This window comes from Phragmites australis, chromosome 6, assembly GCF_958298935.1.
Source record: "Phragmites australis chromosome 6, lpPhrAust1.1, whole genome shotgun sequence".
Taxonomy (NCBI): Eukaryota; Viridiplantae; Streptophyta; class Magnoliopsida; order Poales; family Poaceae; genus Phragmites; species Phragmites australis.
Window position 1 is genome coordinate 11623876 of NC_084926.1, and position 21758 is coordinate 11645633.

Sequence of the window (21758 nt, forward strand, 5' to 3'; positions counted from 1 at the left end):
TTATGGATTTAGGTTTGTAATTTGGAGTTTTAGGGTTTGAGGTCGGGATTAACTTGCTCGATGGGTTTAGACGGATGGCCAGAGGAGGCCATTTGGACAGGCGGTGGTGGCGGGCAGCGGGTGGGATGGCTAGGTGGCATAGTGGATGAGGGCCGGTTGGCGTAGAAGGTTGATGGGGGCATTGCACTCGCTGTGGTTAGCGAGGTGGAGGTTGACGACAGCGGATCGTCAGAGATTGAGGAAGAGGGCAATGCGAGGGAGCTTCGCTGGACTTGAAGAAGAATGGGGTGAGGAGGATGTTGGCGAAAACAAAGGGAGGAGGCACGTCAGGGAGGGAGAAGAAGCTCCGGTGAGCCTTGCTGGAGACGGGTGCCAGCAATGGCTAGAGACATCATGCATTGGACATGATAATGGCGTTGAGGTAGGAATGGGTTCGAAGAAAAAATAACGGGAGAGAGAAAGAGGGGAGGGGAAATGTAAAAAAAAAAGAAGCCGATCGGAACGGTTACATTTAGGTCGAACAATTTCAAAAAATGACCAAGCAAAATACATGACCTCAAGCAACTAAGGAGATGGACCCATAAGCAGATTTGGCCATCTATTTGTGTAGTAGTAACCATACTCGAAAGAATTGGTTATGCGAATTCTAGAACCACATCTATTTTGATTACATCTAGGTAAAAGATTTTGTATTAGTGACCATTGACTTCTTTCAACAAAATATAATACTACATCTATTACTTTATGTAACATACCCACACGTCCAAGGATTCAAATTTTTTTTAATGACAGGATAGCATTATCTTAGCCTCTGTATCATTAGATGCACGTAACTGTTCATTATTATCAATGTTTTAAATCTCCGGCTATAGCTGCCGCTATAGCTAGATATCTCCGCTGAAAAGCAATGACGCTAGGAGAGTGCAATTTAGCCGCTACGGTTTGAGCGGCGCTATTAGCGGGCGTTAGTCGGATATATCCGCTAAATGGGGCGACAAATAGCTGCAGCTAAATCAGCCTGCGGGCCTGAAATCAAGCGCGGGCGTGGCCCAAATTTCCCCAGCCTCTCCTGCTCACACTCGAAAAGGAGGAGGCGGCGGCGGCTGCTGCTTCAACCAGCGGCGGCGGCGGCGGCGGCGGCTGAGACCGGAGGCGAGGAAGACCACCTGCTTCCCATCCCCACTCCTCAGTCCTCACTCCTCAGTCCTTCCTTTCCCCCAAGCGTCAGCGGCGGCAGTGGCAGACTAGCAGCTCACCATGTCTCAGCCAGAGCAAGAGCAGCAAACAGGCATGTTTTCTTCTCCTCTCTTCGACAGATTCTAATGTTCATACTTCTTATTGTAGATTCTCAAGTTTTGGTTGATCTTGTTCTTGTGTGGATATGTTGGCATCTAGGACAGAGAGGCAAAAGTTCATTTTTTTCTATGTGCGCTTGTACAGTTACCAGTTAGTGAATGAAATTGAGACATTCATGTGCACAACAGTAGCAATTAGCAAATAGTTACAGACATTTACGTGGACTGCAGTAGCAATTAGCAAATGAAATGTACCTACTATGTACTCTGTAGTCTGTTCAATTGTTCATATGTTTTGTGAAAAAAAAAACAAAGGTCCTGTTTATAGCTTCTCATTTATTAAGATTCATGTAACTGATATGACTTATGAGTTATGAGCAGAAAGTTTGTCAAAAACTTAAAATAAGCATGACTGATATGTTGCATTTTGTGTTTGCATAGGTAACCCATCAAGTGCTGCATCTGCCTCAGTAACAAATGCACCAACACCACAAGCTGCTGTCAACTCAGATGACCCTGCATGGGCTCATTGTATTTGCCCAGATTTAACTAAGAAGCATTGGCTGAAGTGCAAGTATTGTGACAAGCTATGCACTGCTGGGATTACAAGAATTAAGTACCATCTTGCTGGCATTAAAGGATTCAATGTTAAAAAGTGCTTGAAAGTTCCAACTCCGGTGAAGGAAGAGATGTTTGCTTTGCTCACAAGGAAGACAGAAGAAAAGGATCAGAAAGCTAAGGAAAAGCAAAGGGACAGAGACGAAATTGACATAGATAACTCAGAAGATGAAAGTTGTGGTGAAGAAGATTCTAATCATGGAAATGAAGTCCTTGTGGTGAAGCCAAAGCCAACAAAAGGATCCAGTAGCTCCAGATCTGTGGCAGGTGGTGTCACTATTGACAAATTCTACAAGCCTCATTCTATAGAAGAGTCTGTTCAGATGATGCATAAAGGAATTAAGCTCAGCAATAAGGTTCAAACAACATTGACAACTCAAAAAAGAGAAGAGAGAAGGGATAGAGCTTGTGAGTACATATGCCAGTTTTTCTATGAAGCTAGCATTGCACACAACACTGTCACCCTTCCTAGCTTTGCCCACATGCTTGAGGCCATTGGGCAATTTGGCAGAGGTTTGAGAGGGCCTAATCCTTATGAGATGAGTGGACCATTCTTGCAGAAAAGGAAGCAAAAGGTATTGGATGGTTTCAAGAACCACAAGGAATCATGGGAGCTCACAGGATGTACAGTTATGACAGATGCATGGACAGATAGGAAGGGCAAGGGAGTAATGAATTTAGTTGTACACAGTGCTCATGGGGTTTGCTTCTTGGATTCAGTGGACTGCTCAAGTGAGAAGAAAGATGGCAGATACATATTTGACCTTGTGGACAGATGCATAGCAGAGATTGGGGAGGAAAATGTTGTCCAAGTGGTGACTGATAATGCCAGTGTCAATACAACAGCAGCAAGCTTATTGATAGCAAAGAGACCCTCAATATTTTGGAATGGATGTGCTGCTCACTGCCTAGATCTCATGTTAGAGGACCTTGGAAAGCTTGGACCAGTGGAGCAAACTATTGCTAGTGCAAGACAAGTGACTGTGTTCTTGTATGCTCATACAAGGGTGTTGGATTTGATGAGGAAATTTCTTAAGAAAGACTTGGTTCGCTCTGGGGTTACTCGATTTGCCACTGCTTACTTGAATCTGAAAAGCTTGCTAGACAACAAGAAAGAATTGACAAGGTTGTTCAGATCAGATGAGCTCAATGACTTGGGTTACTTGAAGAAGGCCAAGGGGAAGAAAGCCAACAAAGTGGTGAGATCTGAAGGATTTTGGAAAAATGTTGATATAGCTGTTAATTTCTTTGAACCATTGGCTAACGTGCTGAGAAGAATGGACAGTGATATACTAGCAATGGGATTCTTCCATGGATTAATGCTTGAGGCAAAGAAAGAAATTTCTGAGAGGTTTGACAATGATGAGAGTCGCTTCAAAGTTGCTTGGGATATCATCGATAAAAGGTGGGACAGCAAGCTCAAGACTCCACTACACTTAGCTAGTTACTATTTGAATCCTTACTTTTATTACCTAAAGAAGTCAAAGATTGAGCATGATGGATCCTTTAGAGCTGGTGTGATTGCATGCATTACAAAGATGGTTGAGGATGAAGAAACCCAGGACAATATAATTGAAGAACTCAACACGTATCAGGATCAGCAAGGGACATTTGGACATGAAATTGCCATAAGGCAGAGGAGAAACAAGAATTTTAATCCAGGTGAATATATGATTGAAGAAGTGAATCTAATATGAATATATTATATGATTGATGAAACCATTGTGTAACTCTTCTTAGCTTGTTTATGCAGCAAAGTGGTGGCTAAACCATGGCACAAGCACACCAAATCTGAGGAAATTGGCATCAAGAATTCCGAATTTGACCTGCAGCTCCTCAGCCTGTGAGAGGAATTGGTCTGTATTTGAACAGGTAAAATGCAAAATCTAAGAAAACTCCTGAAATTTTCATTTATGTTTATCCCTGCAATGCTACGTGTGCAATGTTTATACTAGATAACTACTGTCATATGCATGTTTATACTAAATCTGCAATCTTTGCTCTCCAATGTTGTCATTGTTATTTGCAAATTTTATATTATCTATCCATGACTTATGTTCACTACTTCACTCATAGGTTCATACAAAGAAGCGCAACAAACTACTTCATGATAGGATGAGAGATCTTGTGTTTGTGAAATTTAACTCCAAACTAAGGAACAAGAGGGAGAGCAAAGACAGAGATCCTTTACAGAGGGAAGTAGATAATGTCATGGGTGATGACGAAAATGAGTTCATTACTGGTATTGTAGCTTTACCAAATGAGCTTGCTGAACAATCGTCAGAAGATGGACCATCACAGGGAGAATCAACATCACAAGCACAAGTACAAGCAAAAAGAAAGAGGCCTGTGCACCCTAGGAAGAAGAAACAGAAAATTAGGAGCCTGCAGTCTTTGTTGCATGATAATTCAGTGCAGCAGTCCTCATCCGACTCAGAAGATGGTGATGGCGACGTTTCAATGCAATCCTCTGATTCTGATAAGTCTCCTTGTGCCTCTGATTCTGACTGATCAGTAGATGCACTATTATGTTTATTAGTTTGTGTCAAGTCATCAAGTGTCTTGTTGTGATGAACTGATGATCCAATAATATCTATTTCAAGTGTCTTGTACTCCATGATGAGTAAATGACTATTATTAACTTGTTAAGTACTTAAGTTATGATCTTGGAGCTCATATTTGATCCTGTATGAACTTGAACTTGTACTCAAATGTTACCTGTATGGTTGTATTGTATCAGATTATCATTTATGTCAAATTTCCACTCTATTTTTTTGCAATACCGCTAAACAGTTTAGCTGCCGCTATAGCCAGCTATAGCTGCTCATAGCTGGTACAAAACCTAACAGCTAAAGGTCTTAGCCGGAGATTTTAAACATTGATTATTATAAAGTCTGAGCAAATGACCAATTGACAATAAGGTTGCAACATAACTTTCAGAAGACACATAAAAGATAGAAAAAGATATTCAAGCACAAATTCTATTACTACACTTCCACCCATACTTGGCAAAAATTTCCATCACTATTGTCCATAAAAGATGGCATGCAACCTTTAAGTGATAATGTTCGTCCTCCTTTTGTAGTCCCGACCAGAAACATGCCCAATGTGTTGCCCTAAAAAGAACCCGCATAGAAGAATGAACTTGTGCTTTATCAAAAACCACATCATTTCTGCTTAGCCATATTGCCCAGCATATCGCACTTACCCCAACAAGTATTTGGTTCTTTAGTTTAGGTTTTACGCCCCCTAACCAAGTTTCCAGCATATTAGCCATACTAGTTGGAGGACTCAAACCATAAGACACTTGAACCACACGCCAACTGAATCTATCAAAAGAACAATCAAAAAATAAATGTTGTATCGTTTCATCAGCATTACAAAGACAATACTTTAGAAGACCCTTCGATTGTCTTTTAGCTAGATTATCTTCTATTAAAATTACCTCTTGTTGCAAGTACCACATAAAGATCTTTATCTTCAACAGAAACTTTAACTTCCAAATGATGTTCTTGTGGGGAACAGCATTGTTGTTAATTAAGGCCTTATACATGGACTACACAGAAAATCTTTCATTTTGTAGAAGAGACCACTTAAAAGTGTCTTGCTGGTCCTCAAGCTGGACATTAAACAACAATTCTAACCAGATCATGCCAAGTAACCAAATTTTCACCATATAAAGGTGCACGAAAAGAACATTTAGAGACACCGAATTCATCACTTTAGCAACTTCCCTTTCCTCTTCCATGCCCAAATATTGACATTCAACTCAGAAGGGCGTGAGGCCAAGTTCCTCATCGGGTGGAGACTGAGGATGAGATAAGAGGGCACTGGCTGACTATTGCGACGACGATTAGAAGTCGGGTGAGGGAGGAGCAGCTAGAAGTGAGAAGGAGGAGAGGTAGAGGAGAGTTGTTGGATTGATAGTTAAGCGGCAGTGGCGGCAGGGAAGGCCTTGGAGTCTATAGGCACTGATGGAGGGGATGACGAGTGGATGCCGGTCGGGGCAAGGCAGACTGCTCATTCCAGTCTAGATCCGCTTCATGATCACCGGATCAGTGGCTCTGGGTCGAGATTTTGGCTAATCGCAAGAGAAGAAGAGGAGGACTATGATGATGTGGGGTTGAGTGTCATCCATTTCCTCGGGTTGTTTCTTGGGCATAGCTTTGGGTGCTAGTTACACAAAGGAGAAAGTGATGGAAGCTGAGACATACTTAGAAAGTTCTTTGGTGAAGGCTAAGGTCGCAGCGGTGTTGGCACCTCCTAACTCAGATCATTGAGTTACACTACCAAGGAAGATCATGAATGTAGTCTCGCAACATCGACGGAGGAGAGACAATCCATGTCAGGGACCTCTGCCACCACGACGTTTCTCACCGTTACGGTCTCTTGGTGATGTGGTGGTGTCCGATCAGAGGAAGGTGAGTGAGCTATCTGGGGGTTGCGATTGTTGGAGGCAGGAGATTAGTTGAGTAGGGGGATGAGGTCTGCCATCGGGAGTGGTCAAGTTCAGATTCTTGCATCACCAGAGCGTAAAGAGAAAGTGTAGGACCGAGATAGATGACTAGATAGGGGTGAATAGGTGTCTTAATAAATTTATTTTGAAATTGACAATTTTCTCCTATTTTATTACCCAACTCGCTTCAAAACCTCAGCGGAAGCAAAAACACTAGAGGGACTATTTAAGAAGGGAAGTTTCGAGGCAACATGACTTCATGGATGGTATATGACCTATAGGTTCGATTCAAGACTATTCCATATGTCTTTGTGCACAAAAGCCTGCAATTTTGAATCAACACGAGTTACCTACAAAAAAACCCCCAAGTTGATGGAATAGAGGTAAGGGAATCTAATACCCACTTGTATATATATGTGTGTGAATTTTGTGCCTCGAATAACAAGGTAAAAACATTCAGCTTAAACAAAAAAACAAAAATCAACTTGAAAGCCAGAAAGACTCGCACCCGAGGCAAGAGAACCAAAAGAAAGAGACTAGAAAGAGATGTATATTTGCAAATGCGAGAAAATAAACTTCATTAAGCATAGAGATCAGCCCAATTTTAGGCAGATTATAAAATATTTTCCTCTCACAAAAACTCTAACCTATTAAAAAGGCTAAGCCTATCTTCTGCTCTCCTCCAAAACCTATCACAAGGCTCTCAAATGGCTAGCTCACCCTCTCCCAACAGCCATAACCCTCTATTTATAGGTCTTTGGAGCTTCCTTGGATACCAAATTTTCTTGTTCCAAAAATAATCCCTCGCTTACAATAGCTTCCTACCTACCACGAGTGCATTTTGGTCCATATTATGCTCCATGCAACGAACGACCATGACACCTTCACGATTTAGCTTCACTCGATGCTAGCTTCGTGATGATGCCATATGCACTTCACCTTTTCACAATTTTGAGGCCAAACCGTAAAACCGCCTCTCAGGCTTCTCAGAGCATGACTCACTTCTGCTTTCTTTGACACCAAGCAAGCATCCCAATGTCAACACGTGTACTTCATCTTGCGATCTTCATCACCGGTAAGTCTCTCCCGTTCCCGATCCCTCAAGCCACCTTGTCACTTGCACCGGCATCCTATTCATTTGACTTTGTCAACATGCCATCTTCATCATTCTTTTCAAGTTTTGTTTGACCTCCATGTGCACAGCTAGGATCACCCTTGACTCTGTCTGGCCTCCTCAATTGTCTAGCACAAAGCACCCCACTCGGCCCTGATCATCCCGCCGTCGACCGCTAAGTTGTATCCATCACCTGCACACAATGAGATAAGCAAACATATTTTTCCAAACCCCATATCATCTCCAGGTTAGCCAAACTCAAAATGCTCAAGCCAAAGCATGTCTTAGAAATTTTGTGAACACCAGATGTTCTAGTGTGCAGCCACTAAGCACCGAAACATCCAATGTGTGGAACTTCCTCTGTGCCCTGCAATATATGCTCTCTGCAAGAAATGGTCTGGTGAGTTACTTCAGTGCTCACAAATTATCACACTGGATCATCTGGTGCATGTAAAAAGCCTCCAGACCAATTTTGCATCCTTTCTACAACAATAGCTCTGGTGTACACCCCAGTGCTCACAGTGCAATCGTCGAACAATCCGGTACACCTTTTCAAAATTGACGCCAAGACTTTCTTCTCTGCAGGAAATGCTACGGCGCTCCTGTTGCCCTTACACTGGACCATCCAGTCAGTAGACCACCATCAGACCATGATTTTGCACTTCTCTGTTAAACAGTCAGGTGTTCTTCCAGTGTTCACACTAGACTATCTGGTGTGTAGAACAGCTCTAGCGCTGAAACCTACATCTCTGTTAAATGCTATGGTGCTATCACTAAGTGCTCACCGAATCTTCCCGTGTGTGCAAATACACACGCACTGGACCATCCAGTGAGTGCAAATTTTCCTAGACTTTGACAAAACTATGCTAACTCTATTTCCTCCAATTTTGGTTAGACTTATAATTGCAACACATATACATGCTTATGCAATAAAAATATCATCAAACCAAAGAAACACTTTATCAATCACTCATCATGTAAATCAAGGCTCATTTCAACTTGGTTTCTCAGAAAGGTATTCAAATTTTGAATTCATGGGAGCGTGAATATCCTAAAATTATGGAATTCAAGAAGGTGCCGAAACTAACACCCAATAGTTTGTTTCCTGGTGGGACCAAGGAAATCCCATTTCGATCGCTACCGGCTCTAGTAAAACTCTACACCTGATGCGGCTACCTCCCGAGGTGTTTTTCGTTCTTCTCTAATATCTATTTGCGGGGCTCTCTTCGGGGAATGTCATGCTCTAGTAAAACTCTGCACCTGATGCGGACTAGATGAACGTCATGCTCATGCAATTCGGCCCTATTCAGCGGAAGGGTGACGGACCCGCCTACATGACTGAGTTCCTGTCGGATCTACAAGGACCCATGAGAAAGTGGATCCTCCAGTTCCAGGTACCTTGCAATATACCTTTTCATTTTCTTTGCGATTTCTAATATATTTTACTCATCATGATTTGCATTATTTCAATCCCACATACATCCACCCAGATGCCAGTGTGTACGCGGTCGCGAGGCACTTAGAGTGCTACCTACTTTGGTTGTTCGGCTGGGTTATGTTTACCAGTGGCCAAGGCCACCTGGTGTTAGGACCCTTCTTCCATACGCGAGGGGAATCGCAGATGCGGATCCCGACGAGGTCCCCCAGTTCAGCTGGGCCTCCGCTGTCCTGGTGGTGACATATCGGGCCTTGTGCGACGCAAGCACGAAGAAGGAGCCACTACCCATATTTGCTGGGTGCCCACTGCTGCTGCAGTAGTGGTCGTACAAGTGGTTCGCGATCGGCCAGCCTATTGGAGAAGTCCCCGGACCCTGAGGAACGGTACGGGGAACCTGAGGAGAACGGCCCACCATGCGCTTGTTGTGGTGTCGATGTCATGTACGTAGGAAACATAGCTCTGCTTTACTTGCCACATGTTTTTAGTCCGGTTTCTTACTATTTTTCTCTAGGGCCGCATTGGGCGCACAAGCAGGTCCACAACGTGTACGAGCTTTTTAGTTCGCAGTTCGACTGTTTGTGTCCAAAAGACGTGGTATGGACCCCCTATAACCACTCAAAGATACACCACTGTGTGCCTATTGGTCTGTCCCCATTGTGCGGTCGCGACGAGGACTACTAGCTTACAAAGAAGTCGCTCGTCTTTGACATCTATGTTGAGGAGTACTCATCCCATCGTGTGATGAGACAGTTCAGTCTCTTCCAGGTGTTCCCCCTCATCAACGTTCACACTATTCCACCCCACATTCACAGTTTACTAAAATAAAATATATAATCCATAGCATTCGTCTCATTTATAGTCTATCTAATGTGGTTGACCTGCAGGTATACTCGTGGCCAACTAGGTGACAACCTTTGGGCAGATCGCTTGGCGTCATACGTCTCAGCATGGGCCCATGCCCTTGAGGATGTCGTCGAGAAGCCTCATCCTTTCACCGACTTAGCCTATAAGGAGTACATGCGGTGGTAGACCTACGTACACTTACATGGGTCACCTACACCCCAGATATTGTCCGGCTGCAAATCGCTTCAACTACGGAGGCCTACATAGGCCTTTGGGATGAGGATGCTCCATTAGCGGTATGTTTAATTAACTTTTCATTTTCTAAATATATAATCTCATATGAACCGCTACAAACTAAAAAAACCTATTTTATGTTTGTTTCAATAGGCTGATATCATATACGATATCCATAGGAACACGGCTGGAGCCACGGGATGCCTCATACAAGGGATCCAGCTTAGTGTGACAGATGTAGCAGGATTTGTTGAACGGGTTTTTGATAAGACCATGTGGGCCCTGAAGCTTATACCTCATGCAGATCCACCACAGACACCATTGGTGCCCCTTCCAGGTCCAGTGGGGTCCACGCAGAGTCGTGTAGGAGGTTTGATGTGCAACGACCTCTACTGGGGCTAGCATCCACACCGCCACCTCGACCACGCCCTGTAGAGCTGGTAACAATAGGTACGTCTTATTCGCACGCACGTCGATTAGAGATATTCTTTTTGTACCGATGTATTTATTTTAAAAAATATGGTAGGTGCACCTACACACTTAACGCCACAGAGACCTAGACCATGGCCAACGCCGACACCTTCACCGTTTGTAATCCTCTCAAGTAATGGGCGCCAATATACTACCTCATTCAATATATTCAATACTATATCTAATATAATCATATGTTTGCAGGTTACTACAGTGATGAAGTCGGGACGTCTGCATTTGCACCTCCACCGTCCACACCCTACTTCGGTAGTCCGATCTGGCTGTCTACAACTACCCATGTGTACCATACATGTACAATATTTCATTTTTGCTAATACATTCATTTTCACATGTATCGTGTCTAATAAATTCATCCGTTCGTAGGCCTCGCAGATGATTATGCATGGACGTCGGCGGCAACATCACAGTCGTCATACCTGAGTTAGGAGGATGAGCTTGGGTCGGACCCTTCATTTGACATCGTGAGGGACTTCTTCGGGGGCACACTAGATTACGACATCATCACACGAACCTAGTTGGCCAATGCTCCCCTACCAATGCGTCAGACCCTAGAGGAGGCCTCGACACCCGTGATCGCTACAAGACCTACCAGGCAGGTTGTTCTATTGGACAACCTGACCTACTCTATGGGCCATGCGAGGGCAAACCAGTGGTAGTGACGACAAGACCATGATGGTGGGAACAGTCGACATCAGCAGGGAGAAAGTAGTAGGATTTTGTCTTTGCTTTCGTAACTTAGATGTTTGTTTCATGATACAACTTCGATTCGCAAACTAGTCTTACATATTCGAACGTGTCTACTTTCTATCTACTACATGTTCAGACATTACTACTTACCATGTCATTAATGCATTTCTTCATCCCATGTGACATCACGTTACCAGCTTCTCAGAGTAAAGTCACCTCTCGCTACCACCTTTTCAGGGAGATCCGACCCCTTACTATCAACATTTCAGATTGACGTAACCGCTCACTACCACCTTTTCAGAGCGATGTGACCGCACATTGCTGACTACTTAGAGTCCAGTGATCGCTCGCTACTGTAAAGCATCCAATGCATGCACTATCTACAAATTAGATACCTACACTTGGTCCATATACCGTCGGTCCTGCTTATAAAATACAAGGCCGAAGCAATGAGAAGGTCATGACATCATAATTTTCCAAAACCGCACTAGCATCTGATAACTAATATCACACCATGGCTGCCTCCTCAAGTAGACATTTCTCGTGAACATCCAAATTCTCAATGATAGCCCTATAGACTATGAGAGAAACCCAGGCAAAAGGTGATAATATGTTTAAGGAGGAGAACCTGAACAAAGTGCTGTTGAAATGACATACCATGACCCATTGTCCCTGTTTCATCACAAAGGAATGGTGACAAATGGTAAGCTATGTGACCTCCATGGACTTTAAGACACTTGTTAGAGTGCCGTTAGAGATATATCAGGGTGTGCGAACTAGCCGACTTAACAAAGTATTTTAGCAAGTGAGTACATACCATATTTATGCACCCTCAAAAGTACGATGACACATTAAAGTACGTTCATCGTTATTACATGTCCTAGTTATTTGTTATGTTGCACTTCTAATATACATTTATATTTTCATATGCTCTTTTTGTATACTAGGTATTTCCTTGTGATGAAGAGTTATTGATCAAACCAATCGATAACTTTTTAGAGTTGCATCTGCCTTTTGGTGACGACTGCCTACCTGAACATAACTAGAGATGCAGAGGTGATCATTCGAGACCTTCATGCCATTGCGAAAGAGGTAGTGGTTTGAGCCGCCTTGAAAGAGGTGGTCGTTCGACAATCACCCCAAGAGGACGTGCTTCTACCACTTATGCCACAATTGAATAGGTTGGCTCCGACGATGATGACTTCGTGTTTACTCCTCAGAGAACTCCACGTCATTATGAATTCTCTGACGACAGGGCAGATGACTAGGATCCTAACTTTGATTATTTTTAGTATACATCGGTACCACGTAGACCAAAATCCTCAAAATAAGATTGCCATTGGATGACCCAAGAGATAAGGCACAGATAACTTCAAAGACCATTTTGTCCATAATATTTATGCTACTAATTGTTTGACTTGTAGAATTTAAGGTGGTTCTATCATTTTTAATCTATTAACTAAGTTGTGGGTGCATCTTAGATATAGCCTACATGCTAGTAGTGATGTTTAAATTCTATATACTCATCTTATATACACGTTCTATTTAACATTCAGTTTGGTTTTATCATTTCACTTACATAGAATTATTCTATTTTCATCAAGATTTTTTATTTTTATCTTACATAACTTATAATATTTTTGTTATTTTTATTAAAAAATTAAACTAACCGTCCCCTCAGCCGATGATAATGATGCTTATCGTACTCTGAAAAAGCGATAAAGGAAGGGTGCATGGCGGGGCTACCTCAAATCTATACTTCTCCATCCTAAACTCTTCTCTAAATCAGTTTGTATCATCGAACAATTGTATCCTTGTGTCTTTTAGCAATAGAACTATCGTTGCTTGGTGTGAAATTAGATTTGACAAGTGGATACGTGACAGGTACAACCTTTTGAAACTCACTGGATGCCAATTGGCACGGCACGACCGACTCAACCGCGCATGATTAGCGCGTAGGTGCGCTGCGGGCACGTGTCGACGCGCCGTGCGGCTCAAGCGCGACGCCCGTGTGGGGCCTGGAGCTTGACGTCGGGTTCGGGCTGAACTGCTTCGTACGCGCGGAAGTCCGCCCGCCCTCGCGCGACGGGCCGCCGAGTGCCGAGAGGCGAATTACGTGCGGGGCCAGGCGCCCAGGCCTCCCCTTGGTTCCGCCCGCCGGCGGACGCACAGAAGTACAGCACGAAGTCGCCTCGTCGCGATCACGGGAGTTTGGAAGGTTTGGTGGTGGGTGGGGCTGGGCGGCGGTCCATCGTCACGTGGTGGTCGCCGGCCGGCGGTGGCGGTGCCGGTGGAGCCCGGGTCGGGCATGCTGTCGTGGACTTCTGGTTAGAAAAATGCGTGCATGGTGCCCGGTGTAGTTTTCCGGATCATGCGTGCCGAAAGCGAGGTGCCGGAACGTGCTGGGACGGACGAAGGCTCTGGATATTTGTCACGAAGCGTGCCGCTACGCATAGACGTGCCAGAAAGCGTGATTGAGCGGTGCCTCCCTGTTTGTGTCGCGTTTTCCCGAAACAGGTTTAACGATGGAGTACTTGTTGCCTGCTTGGCATTTTGATCCGGGCATTTTTCCCAAATACCTGGCACTTTACTATACCTTTTCTTCTTCCCACTAGCAATCGTACATGTGTTTTACATATGTAAAGTTTATAATAATATGATGAGACCAAAATAAATTTTATGGAAAAAATAATTAGAAAATGAAAAGTTAAGGATGTACCTTATTGATCATGTATTAATATTTTTTAATGCTTATAACGTATATTAATTATAAGTTTTTAAATTGATTTAAAATTTTCAAACAATTGAGATGGATGAGACGGAGAACAACTTTGATTGCAGATCGTTTGATCATATAAATTATACGGTGAAAATCGTTTGAGTCCCTATTTTATAAAAGTATAGATTTAATATATTTTTTCTGGAGTCATTTTCTACGTAAAAGAGTAGGGAGATTTCGCGAAGGAACGCTATACGCATGCGTAAAGTTGCAGATCTGTTAGGTATCTTATTTCTTGTTGCTGCGTCTCTGGCTGCATATGCATATGGCCTGCAAAGTGCTAGCAGTAGCTATCTGGCTCATGTAGCGCGTCTTGATCATTCGGAAAACCTCCAAAATGGATGTTTATAGGTCATTTTTTAAGGCAACGCAAAAGTAGTTAATTGATGATGCATACACAGCATCGACACAAATTAATGCTACCTCCTTTGTGGTTTGATGGGTAGCAGAATTAAACAGTAGAGTAGTGTTCAGATTCTTCAGAACTCAACGAAAGGATGGAACGGGGATATGTCCAGTTGAGGGCACGCGTAACCTAGGATTTGATTCAAGAGATAGAATAAAAACAGTACACGCATTTTTAGTGGGAGAGAGAAAAGGATCATGCTAAACCAAAGCTGATCTTCGATTCTATTATTATTTGAGAAAGAAAAAACCATCATATTTATTCTTAAGATCACGAAATTACATGTTAATTAAAAAAAAATCTAGATCGCTCGTTGTAATGGATATCTAACAGTCTAGATTAAATCAAAGAGCGCATATCAAATATGATTAATAAATAGCTAAATTTAAAAACCAAAAAGTTTATATAAATACGATTAGTAAATATCTAAAGTTTGAATTAAAAATTATAAAAAATACCATTCAATTTTCATACGGTTTGAGAAGCAAAATATCTAAGTAAAGGGACTAAATAAAATTAATAATAATTAAAATGGGGTTAGAATAGAAAAAAATAAAGATACGTATCAAATATAGTCTTATAAAAAATCAAATTATTATAAAAATTAAATGGCTAAATAAAGAGTCCATGTAAAATACAATTAATCAATAGCTAAAGTTCATAATAAAAAATTTATATTATTATTTGAGAGGAAAAAGGAGCCACTACATTTGCTCTTAAGGCCACGAAATTATCATGTTAATCAAAATAAGAAAAGGATATAGACAACTCATTATTATGAATATCTAACAGTCAAAATTAAACCAAAAAGTCCACATCAAATACAATTAATAAATAGCTAATTTGAAAACCAAAGAGTCCATATCAAATATGATTAACAAATACCTAAAGTAAAAATTAAAAATTATTGAAAACTAGCAGTTCAATTTTCATACAGTTTGGAAAGTAAAATATTTAAATAGAGAGTCCAAATAAAATCATTAATAATTAAAATTGGGGTTAGAAATAAGGACCCATATCAAATATAGTCTTATATAAAATCAAATATCGAAATAAAGAGTCCATATAAATACAATTAACCAATATCTAAAATTCATAATAAAAAAACTAAAATCCTTAATAAGATAATAGATTAAAAAGCATCGTGTAACTTAATGTTGTCACATCAAGTAGGCAGCAGGCAAAGCACAACATGCAGGCAAAACAAACCTATTCTGATTTTTATTTTTATTGAGCTACTTACATTTGACACATAATGTTAACAGTTAATCAAAATATGTATGAATCGAACTAGTACATGTATATGATTTGGTACAAATTTGTAGTATAAATAATTTTTTCTACTAACATAATTTTTATTTTTTTTAATTTTATGTATTTTGTAACTAAATGATATTAACATCATAAAAAATTAAAGAAACTGATTTTTTAATCAAAGATTATTATAATAAAAAATTATAGAAAGACTAGCTACGTTATTAGTACGAGTCATGTTACTAGTTGAAGCTAATAAGTGGTTCAACATTGTCCAGCACGCATTATTCCACGCGAGTTATTCGAGTGTTCAAGGAATGCATCTCGACCTCATCTTGAGCTCTGCATGGAGACGAAGAAATGGTCGCTTAATTGTTTACCGAGCAAATCGCAATTATGTCTGCAGCTCGTAGTTATCCTTAGCACCCTGCACTAAGTTAAGTCCTTAAGCTACGTACAATTAGTTTTTTTTTTTAAACCTACACAGAGAGATATTTGACCGCCACTTGTTCGAATCAGTCATCAACCTCCGAAGGCATTGCACTCCACAACAACAGCGAGATGCGCACGAAAGGATAACGAAAAAAAATGAAGGAAAGAAATGACATGAGAACAGTAGATATTAGTTTTTTAAGTAAGTTCAGTCTTCTGTATGCTAAACTAAGCTACTGATTTCTAAAACAATTCAGACGACAAAAGCTGATCTAGCTGCTGATTCACTCCCCTTTCGGCATGCAGCTCTTTGATAACCCAAATCATGCATACACTGATCCTTCATAGCAAATGCAACAATCGGTTGTGATGTGATTAATAAACTGCACAACTGCTTCAAACTCAGCTTGAACCCACTATTAATTGAATCGATCATACCGTCAAATTATTGTGAGTCTGGTCGGATCGCTGAGAGTCTAGCCCAGAGCAAGAACTAAACCGGATGCGACTTTAGCAGTACGCAGGCGAGCTGCGGGCGCGGGGGTTTGGAGCGCATGGAAAGCAATAGACGCACCAGTCTACGGGTTCTTCTCGATCAGTGCCGTCCAACCATGTCCCAGTGCGTTTTTGTTAAGAAAGTGCTACCACCGAGGGTAGTTCAATGATTCTTTAAGAGAACGATTTTAAAATAGAGATATAATATAAAGAAAAAGTTATCTATTTTTTATTTATCTATATTTATAATAATAATTGTTGTCCTGTATATATAATATTAAAAATCTTAAGAGATAAAGAACTATTTTAAGAAGATCAAATCTTTATAGATCGAGACAGGTCCAAATTCTGTTGTAAAACTCCAGGTTTCCTAACACTTTCCTTTCAACACTTCTCGCGAAATGTATATCTCTCATCAAAACTCCCAAAAACCTAGTAGAAAAAATTAGGAAAAAAAAGTAAATAGCTCATGACACAGTCACACGAATTGCCTCGTTAAAAACCTTAACATGAGAAACTTCAGGAAAACTCATCTAAATAAAGAAGAATACAATTCATAAAAAATGATTCATATAATCTTCATGATTAATTTTAGGTAATTAATCTTCTTGGCTAAGATTTAATTTTTCATACGGTATTATATGAAAATTCTCTTCCTGAAATGTTCAACTCTCTAAGTCTCATCATCTCAATTCCTTGAGCACATCTTTCAAAAGTAGATACAGGGAGAGACTTAATGAATATATCTCTATGATTTTCATATGACTTGATATGCATTACCTTTATTTCGTTCATCTTATACAATTCATGATTATAAAAGAACTTGAAGTTGATATGATTCGTTAAGTTGTTTTTTACATATCTCGATTGTACTTGTACGACACATACATCATTATCTTCATAGATAATGGTAAGAGTGTTAATAGTGATCAAACCACATGATTGCTAGATATGATTGATCACTTTTCTAAGCCATACGTATTTTTATATGACTTTCTGAAAGTGTATCTAAGCCTTATATGTGGTTTTGGTAATTAATAACAATACCTATAGATTAACAATGGTTGTAAGAATTGTTAGTAGGTTGTTTCATAGGTAATGCATGGAGAAGAGATATGCATCAAGATAAATGAGCTATAAGTGACGCTCGGGTAAGTCAATAACAATATCTATGGACTGACAATTATGTTTAGAATTGTTATTAGATTATTCCATAGGATATGCTAAGTAATGAAGCATGTATTCATTGAGAAATGCTATGAGTTCAATAAATTGCATCAAAGTTATTGAGATCTTGAAAGTGCCTAGAGGGGGGGGGGGGTTGAATAGGCTTTTCTGAAATTTAAAACTAAAAACAGCGAATTAAACTGCCGGATATTCCGGTGAAGTCCGGATACTCCGGTATGGTCCGGAGTATCCGGTCTAGTCCGGAGTATCTGGCCTGACAGGAAATTTCAGAATAAATTTGAACTAAAGGCTACAGCTAGATTCTAAGAAGTACACTAGGTCAAGTAGATATTACTAAGCTAGAATAACAGTTAAAACTAGCAAAATTGATACTATAGCAAATTAAATGACAAATTACCAAATGCACACGATCAAGTAAGTTTAACAAGTAAGAACACGAGAATATATCCCGGAGTTCGGCCACCTCACAAAGAAGTGCCTACGTCTCCGTTGAGGAGCTCACAAAGAGCCGGGTCTTCTCCAACCCTATCCTCTTCTAGCGACCACAAAGATCAAGCTAGAAATTCTTACTCAATATGAAGATGCTTACAAACTTCCCGAGGCACACCACAAGTTTTGGGTGCTCTTCAGGCGACTCCTTTCCTTCTAGAAACCCAAAGCTTCAAAAGAGATGATCGCAGTAAATGCTCGATGAAGAAATCAATGCTCAAGTGGCTTGAACCCTCTCCAAACACACACTCTCAAATTTGTGCAAGTTTTGCTCTAGAGATGATTGGAGGGGCTTTGAATGCTCTTTAAGTGCTCAAGAGTTCTCAAGGAAACCAGCCACAGCAAGCTCTAAATGCTATGGAGAGAGGGGGCATTTATAGCCCTCTCTCACAGACTAGCCGTTACTGTTTTTTGTCAGAGCTTACCGGAGTATCCGGTGTACACCGGAGTCTCCGGTCCTAAATCCAAAAACGGCGTCAGAACGGTCACGAATGTGTCAGAACTAGCCGTTACAGTTCTGTTTCATTACCGGAGTCTCCGGTGAACACCGGAGTCTCCGGTCCTGACAGATTTTCCAAAACAGACTAAGTCCGGAGACTAGCCGGATCCTCCGGCATCTCCAGGTACCGGAGTATCTGGTGAACACCGGAGACTCCGGTCTTTACTATTTTTTATCAAAAAGATTAAAAGCTAACCGAGAGCCTCTGCCGGAGTCTACCTCGGAGACTCCGACTGCACACAAAACATTTTACCGGAGTATCCGGTGAACACCGGAGACTCCGGTCTTTTTCTTGAAAAGATTAACCCGTAACCGAGACTCTCTACCGGAGGCTAGCTCGGAGACTCCGGCGGAACGCTGAGTACCGGAGTATCCGGTGAACACCGGAGACTCCGGACTCAGAAGATTTTTAGAAAGAGTTTCGTGTCCGTGAGTGAATGTGTCTCTCAATTGGGTGATTCTAAAGGATCTCTTGAGCATTGAGACACTAATCAAGCAAATGGATTCATCCATCTAAGAAAAAATCTATCCTAGACTCAATTTCAAAAGAAAAAAGAATTTAAGCCCTATCTTATATCCTTCGTTGATTCTTCAATTGTTTCGACGGGCGTCAAACGTCATTTACCTTCACGACTAATGCTCATACCTGTTCAATACTCACAAAGCATGTTAGTTCTTTAATCGTTTTGTCATCAATAAGCCAAAACCCACTTAGGGGGCCTAGATGCACTTTCAGATCTTAGTGATGCTTATGAGAAGAAGAAAAAACTCAAAGAAGAAGCTTGAAGTATGAAGGCTAAGTTACTTTTGGAGATCAAGTAACTAAAGGTATGAAATTATCAATTAAATTTTATGAACTAACCCATGTGCTTTGTGCTTGAGAGTGAGTTGGGGTTAGGATCTGTAAGAATGCATAAGTTGAATTAAAATCATATATGCCAAGAGTGAAGAACAAGATTGGACTCCATATTTGATAAAGGGAATTCCTTGACTATGTTGAATATAAAGTGGTTTTCTATGGTAAGACGGTGAAGGGAAGCAAGACTCGGCCGCGATGGATCATTCGTAGTGAAGGGCAAGAAAATAGCTCGACGCTGAAGGACCTAGGCGATGGTGTAGAGCGAGTGAAAGCTTTGCGCCAATTGACTGTGTGAGGCTATGGGAAGCTATGAATGATTCATATCAATCATATAAAAAATTAAGAAGAAATAGAGTGAAGATTATATGAAAGTTGGCAACCCTCAAAGTTTGAAAGAAAGAAGCGGTACTTGAAGGTATTCAAAGGCTCAAATTGGTTAAGACGAGTTTTATATTTGAATTTGAGTATAGGTATGCCGCGCTATTAAGAGGGATGTAACGTAGAGCTAATTGTCATGTCTCGGTGCTCAAGAGTTTCTAACCAAACCCAAGTGAGAGTTCTTTTTAGAAATCCGGAGCGGGAAGTATGGAAGTGTCCGAATTGGGTTTCAGAGTGTTCCTAATTTGATCAAACATGTTTGGGATCATGAATTTTGTTGGGATTGTAGACCTCTGAATAAGCTTTCCATAGAGTCCAAAATCGTTGAAATTCGACTTCGGGATCAATAGTTATCGTCGTTTTTTAGGGGTCGGTTCTGTTGAACTCGGATACTCCGGGTTGTCCGGAGTTTCCGTGTGATGTTCTGAGTCGAGTGGTCTGTTAAGGTCTTTTTGGTTTACCCGGATACTCCGGGTGAGATTCTGAGATAGGGTCTCGGTTTGGGCTTTTTTAGTTTACCCGAAAGACTCTGGGTTGATCTGGAGACTCCGAGTTAGTACAAAAAATGCTATAACGGCTAGTTTTTGGCAGGTTAGGTATTTATACCCCCTCACCCTCATCCTTCAGAGCTGCTACAAGTGCACGAAAGAGAACACATTTTAGAGCCAAAAGAACCCCTTCCCACTCTATTTTAGTGAGAGATTTGAGAAGAAAAGGGAGTTGGGTTGAGAGATTGAATGCAAGTGAGCTAAAATCTATTCTTGAGCACTTGAGTTCATCATCAAAAAGTTCATGAAGCATTTGTTACTTTTGGAGGTGAAGTCTCCTAGATGGCTAGGCGTTGCCCGGTGAGCTCCCGTGCTTATGGTGAGCCATGGGAAAATTTGTGAAGGTCTATCTCGCCTCCGCATAGAAAGAGATAAAATTAATGGATCGTGAAAAGCGATTGAAAGAGATCCGGCTCTTTAGAGCTTCCTCAATGGAGACATAGGATTCATGGTGGTGAATCCGAACTTCGGGAAACAAATCTTTGTGTCTCAATTTCGGTTTGTTTATTTTTTTTTGTTCTTGCCTAATATGTTTTGTGCTTTGAGACTAATATTTTTTAAGTGAAATTTGTATTTAGTCTCTTGGTAAAATGGAGGGTATTGGAGACTTGGCTAAATTATTTGAAGATTTATCTAATTGATTAAAGAGCCAAATTGTGTAGAATTATATCTATTATTTATCCAATATCACTCTATGAAGGTAATATTCTATCACAATATCTTAAATTCATATTCTTGTTCATTGTGTTAGATTTTTGTTCAACACAATTTTCTGAAAAGTTCCAGAACTCGGAGTTTCCGGGTTAGGCCGGAGTATCCGAGTTTTCCAAAACCCGGAAGGTCCGGGTCAAGTCGGAACATTCGGGTTTGACAGAAACCGGAAGTTTCGGGTTCTATCCGGAAACTCTGGATTCTGAAAGTTCTAGCTCTTTGCATATGTAGGTTGTGTTTCTATGCTTGTTTAGAGCTTGTGCTTATCCTAGCATGTGTAGACTTTATTACAAACTTGTCATACCTATATTTCATATCTTAGTTGGTAAGAAAAGCTATGAAATGTAGACTTACACATACTAGATTGCTTGCTAAGTGTGCTATGAATTTGTTTCAGTGCATCTAACTTTTCTGACCAACTAGTATGTGTAAGTCACATAACTAGTATGTGTAGAATACATTGCACATTCATTTGTTGATTGTGTGGTTTTTTAGCCTCATTCGATCTTAATTGTCTTTGTTGAATTTTATTTGGCTCTCTTT

The 21758-nt window shown here is 40.9% G+C and overlaps 1 protein-coding gene across 1 annotated transcript; it reads left to right on the forward strand.

The window, feature by feature from the left end:
* The first annotated feature begins 250 nt into the window (after positions 1–250).
* Positions 251–4424, forward strand: LOC133922955 (uncharacterized). The gene is made up of 4 exons (XM_062368456.1): positions 251–431; positions 1737–3575; positions 3667–3785; positions 3990–4424. The coding sequence occupies exons 1-4, from the start codon at positions 251–253 to the stop codon at positions 4422–4424; spliced, it is 2574 nt and encodes an 857-aa protein (XP_062224440.1).
* Positions 4425–21758: the final 17334 nt, after the last annotated feature.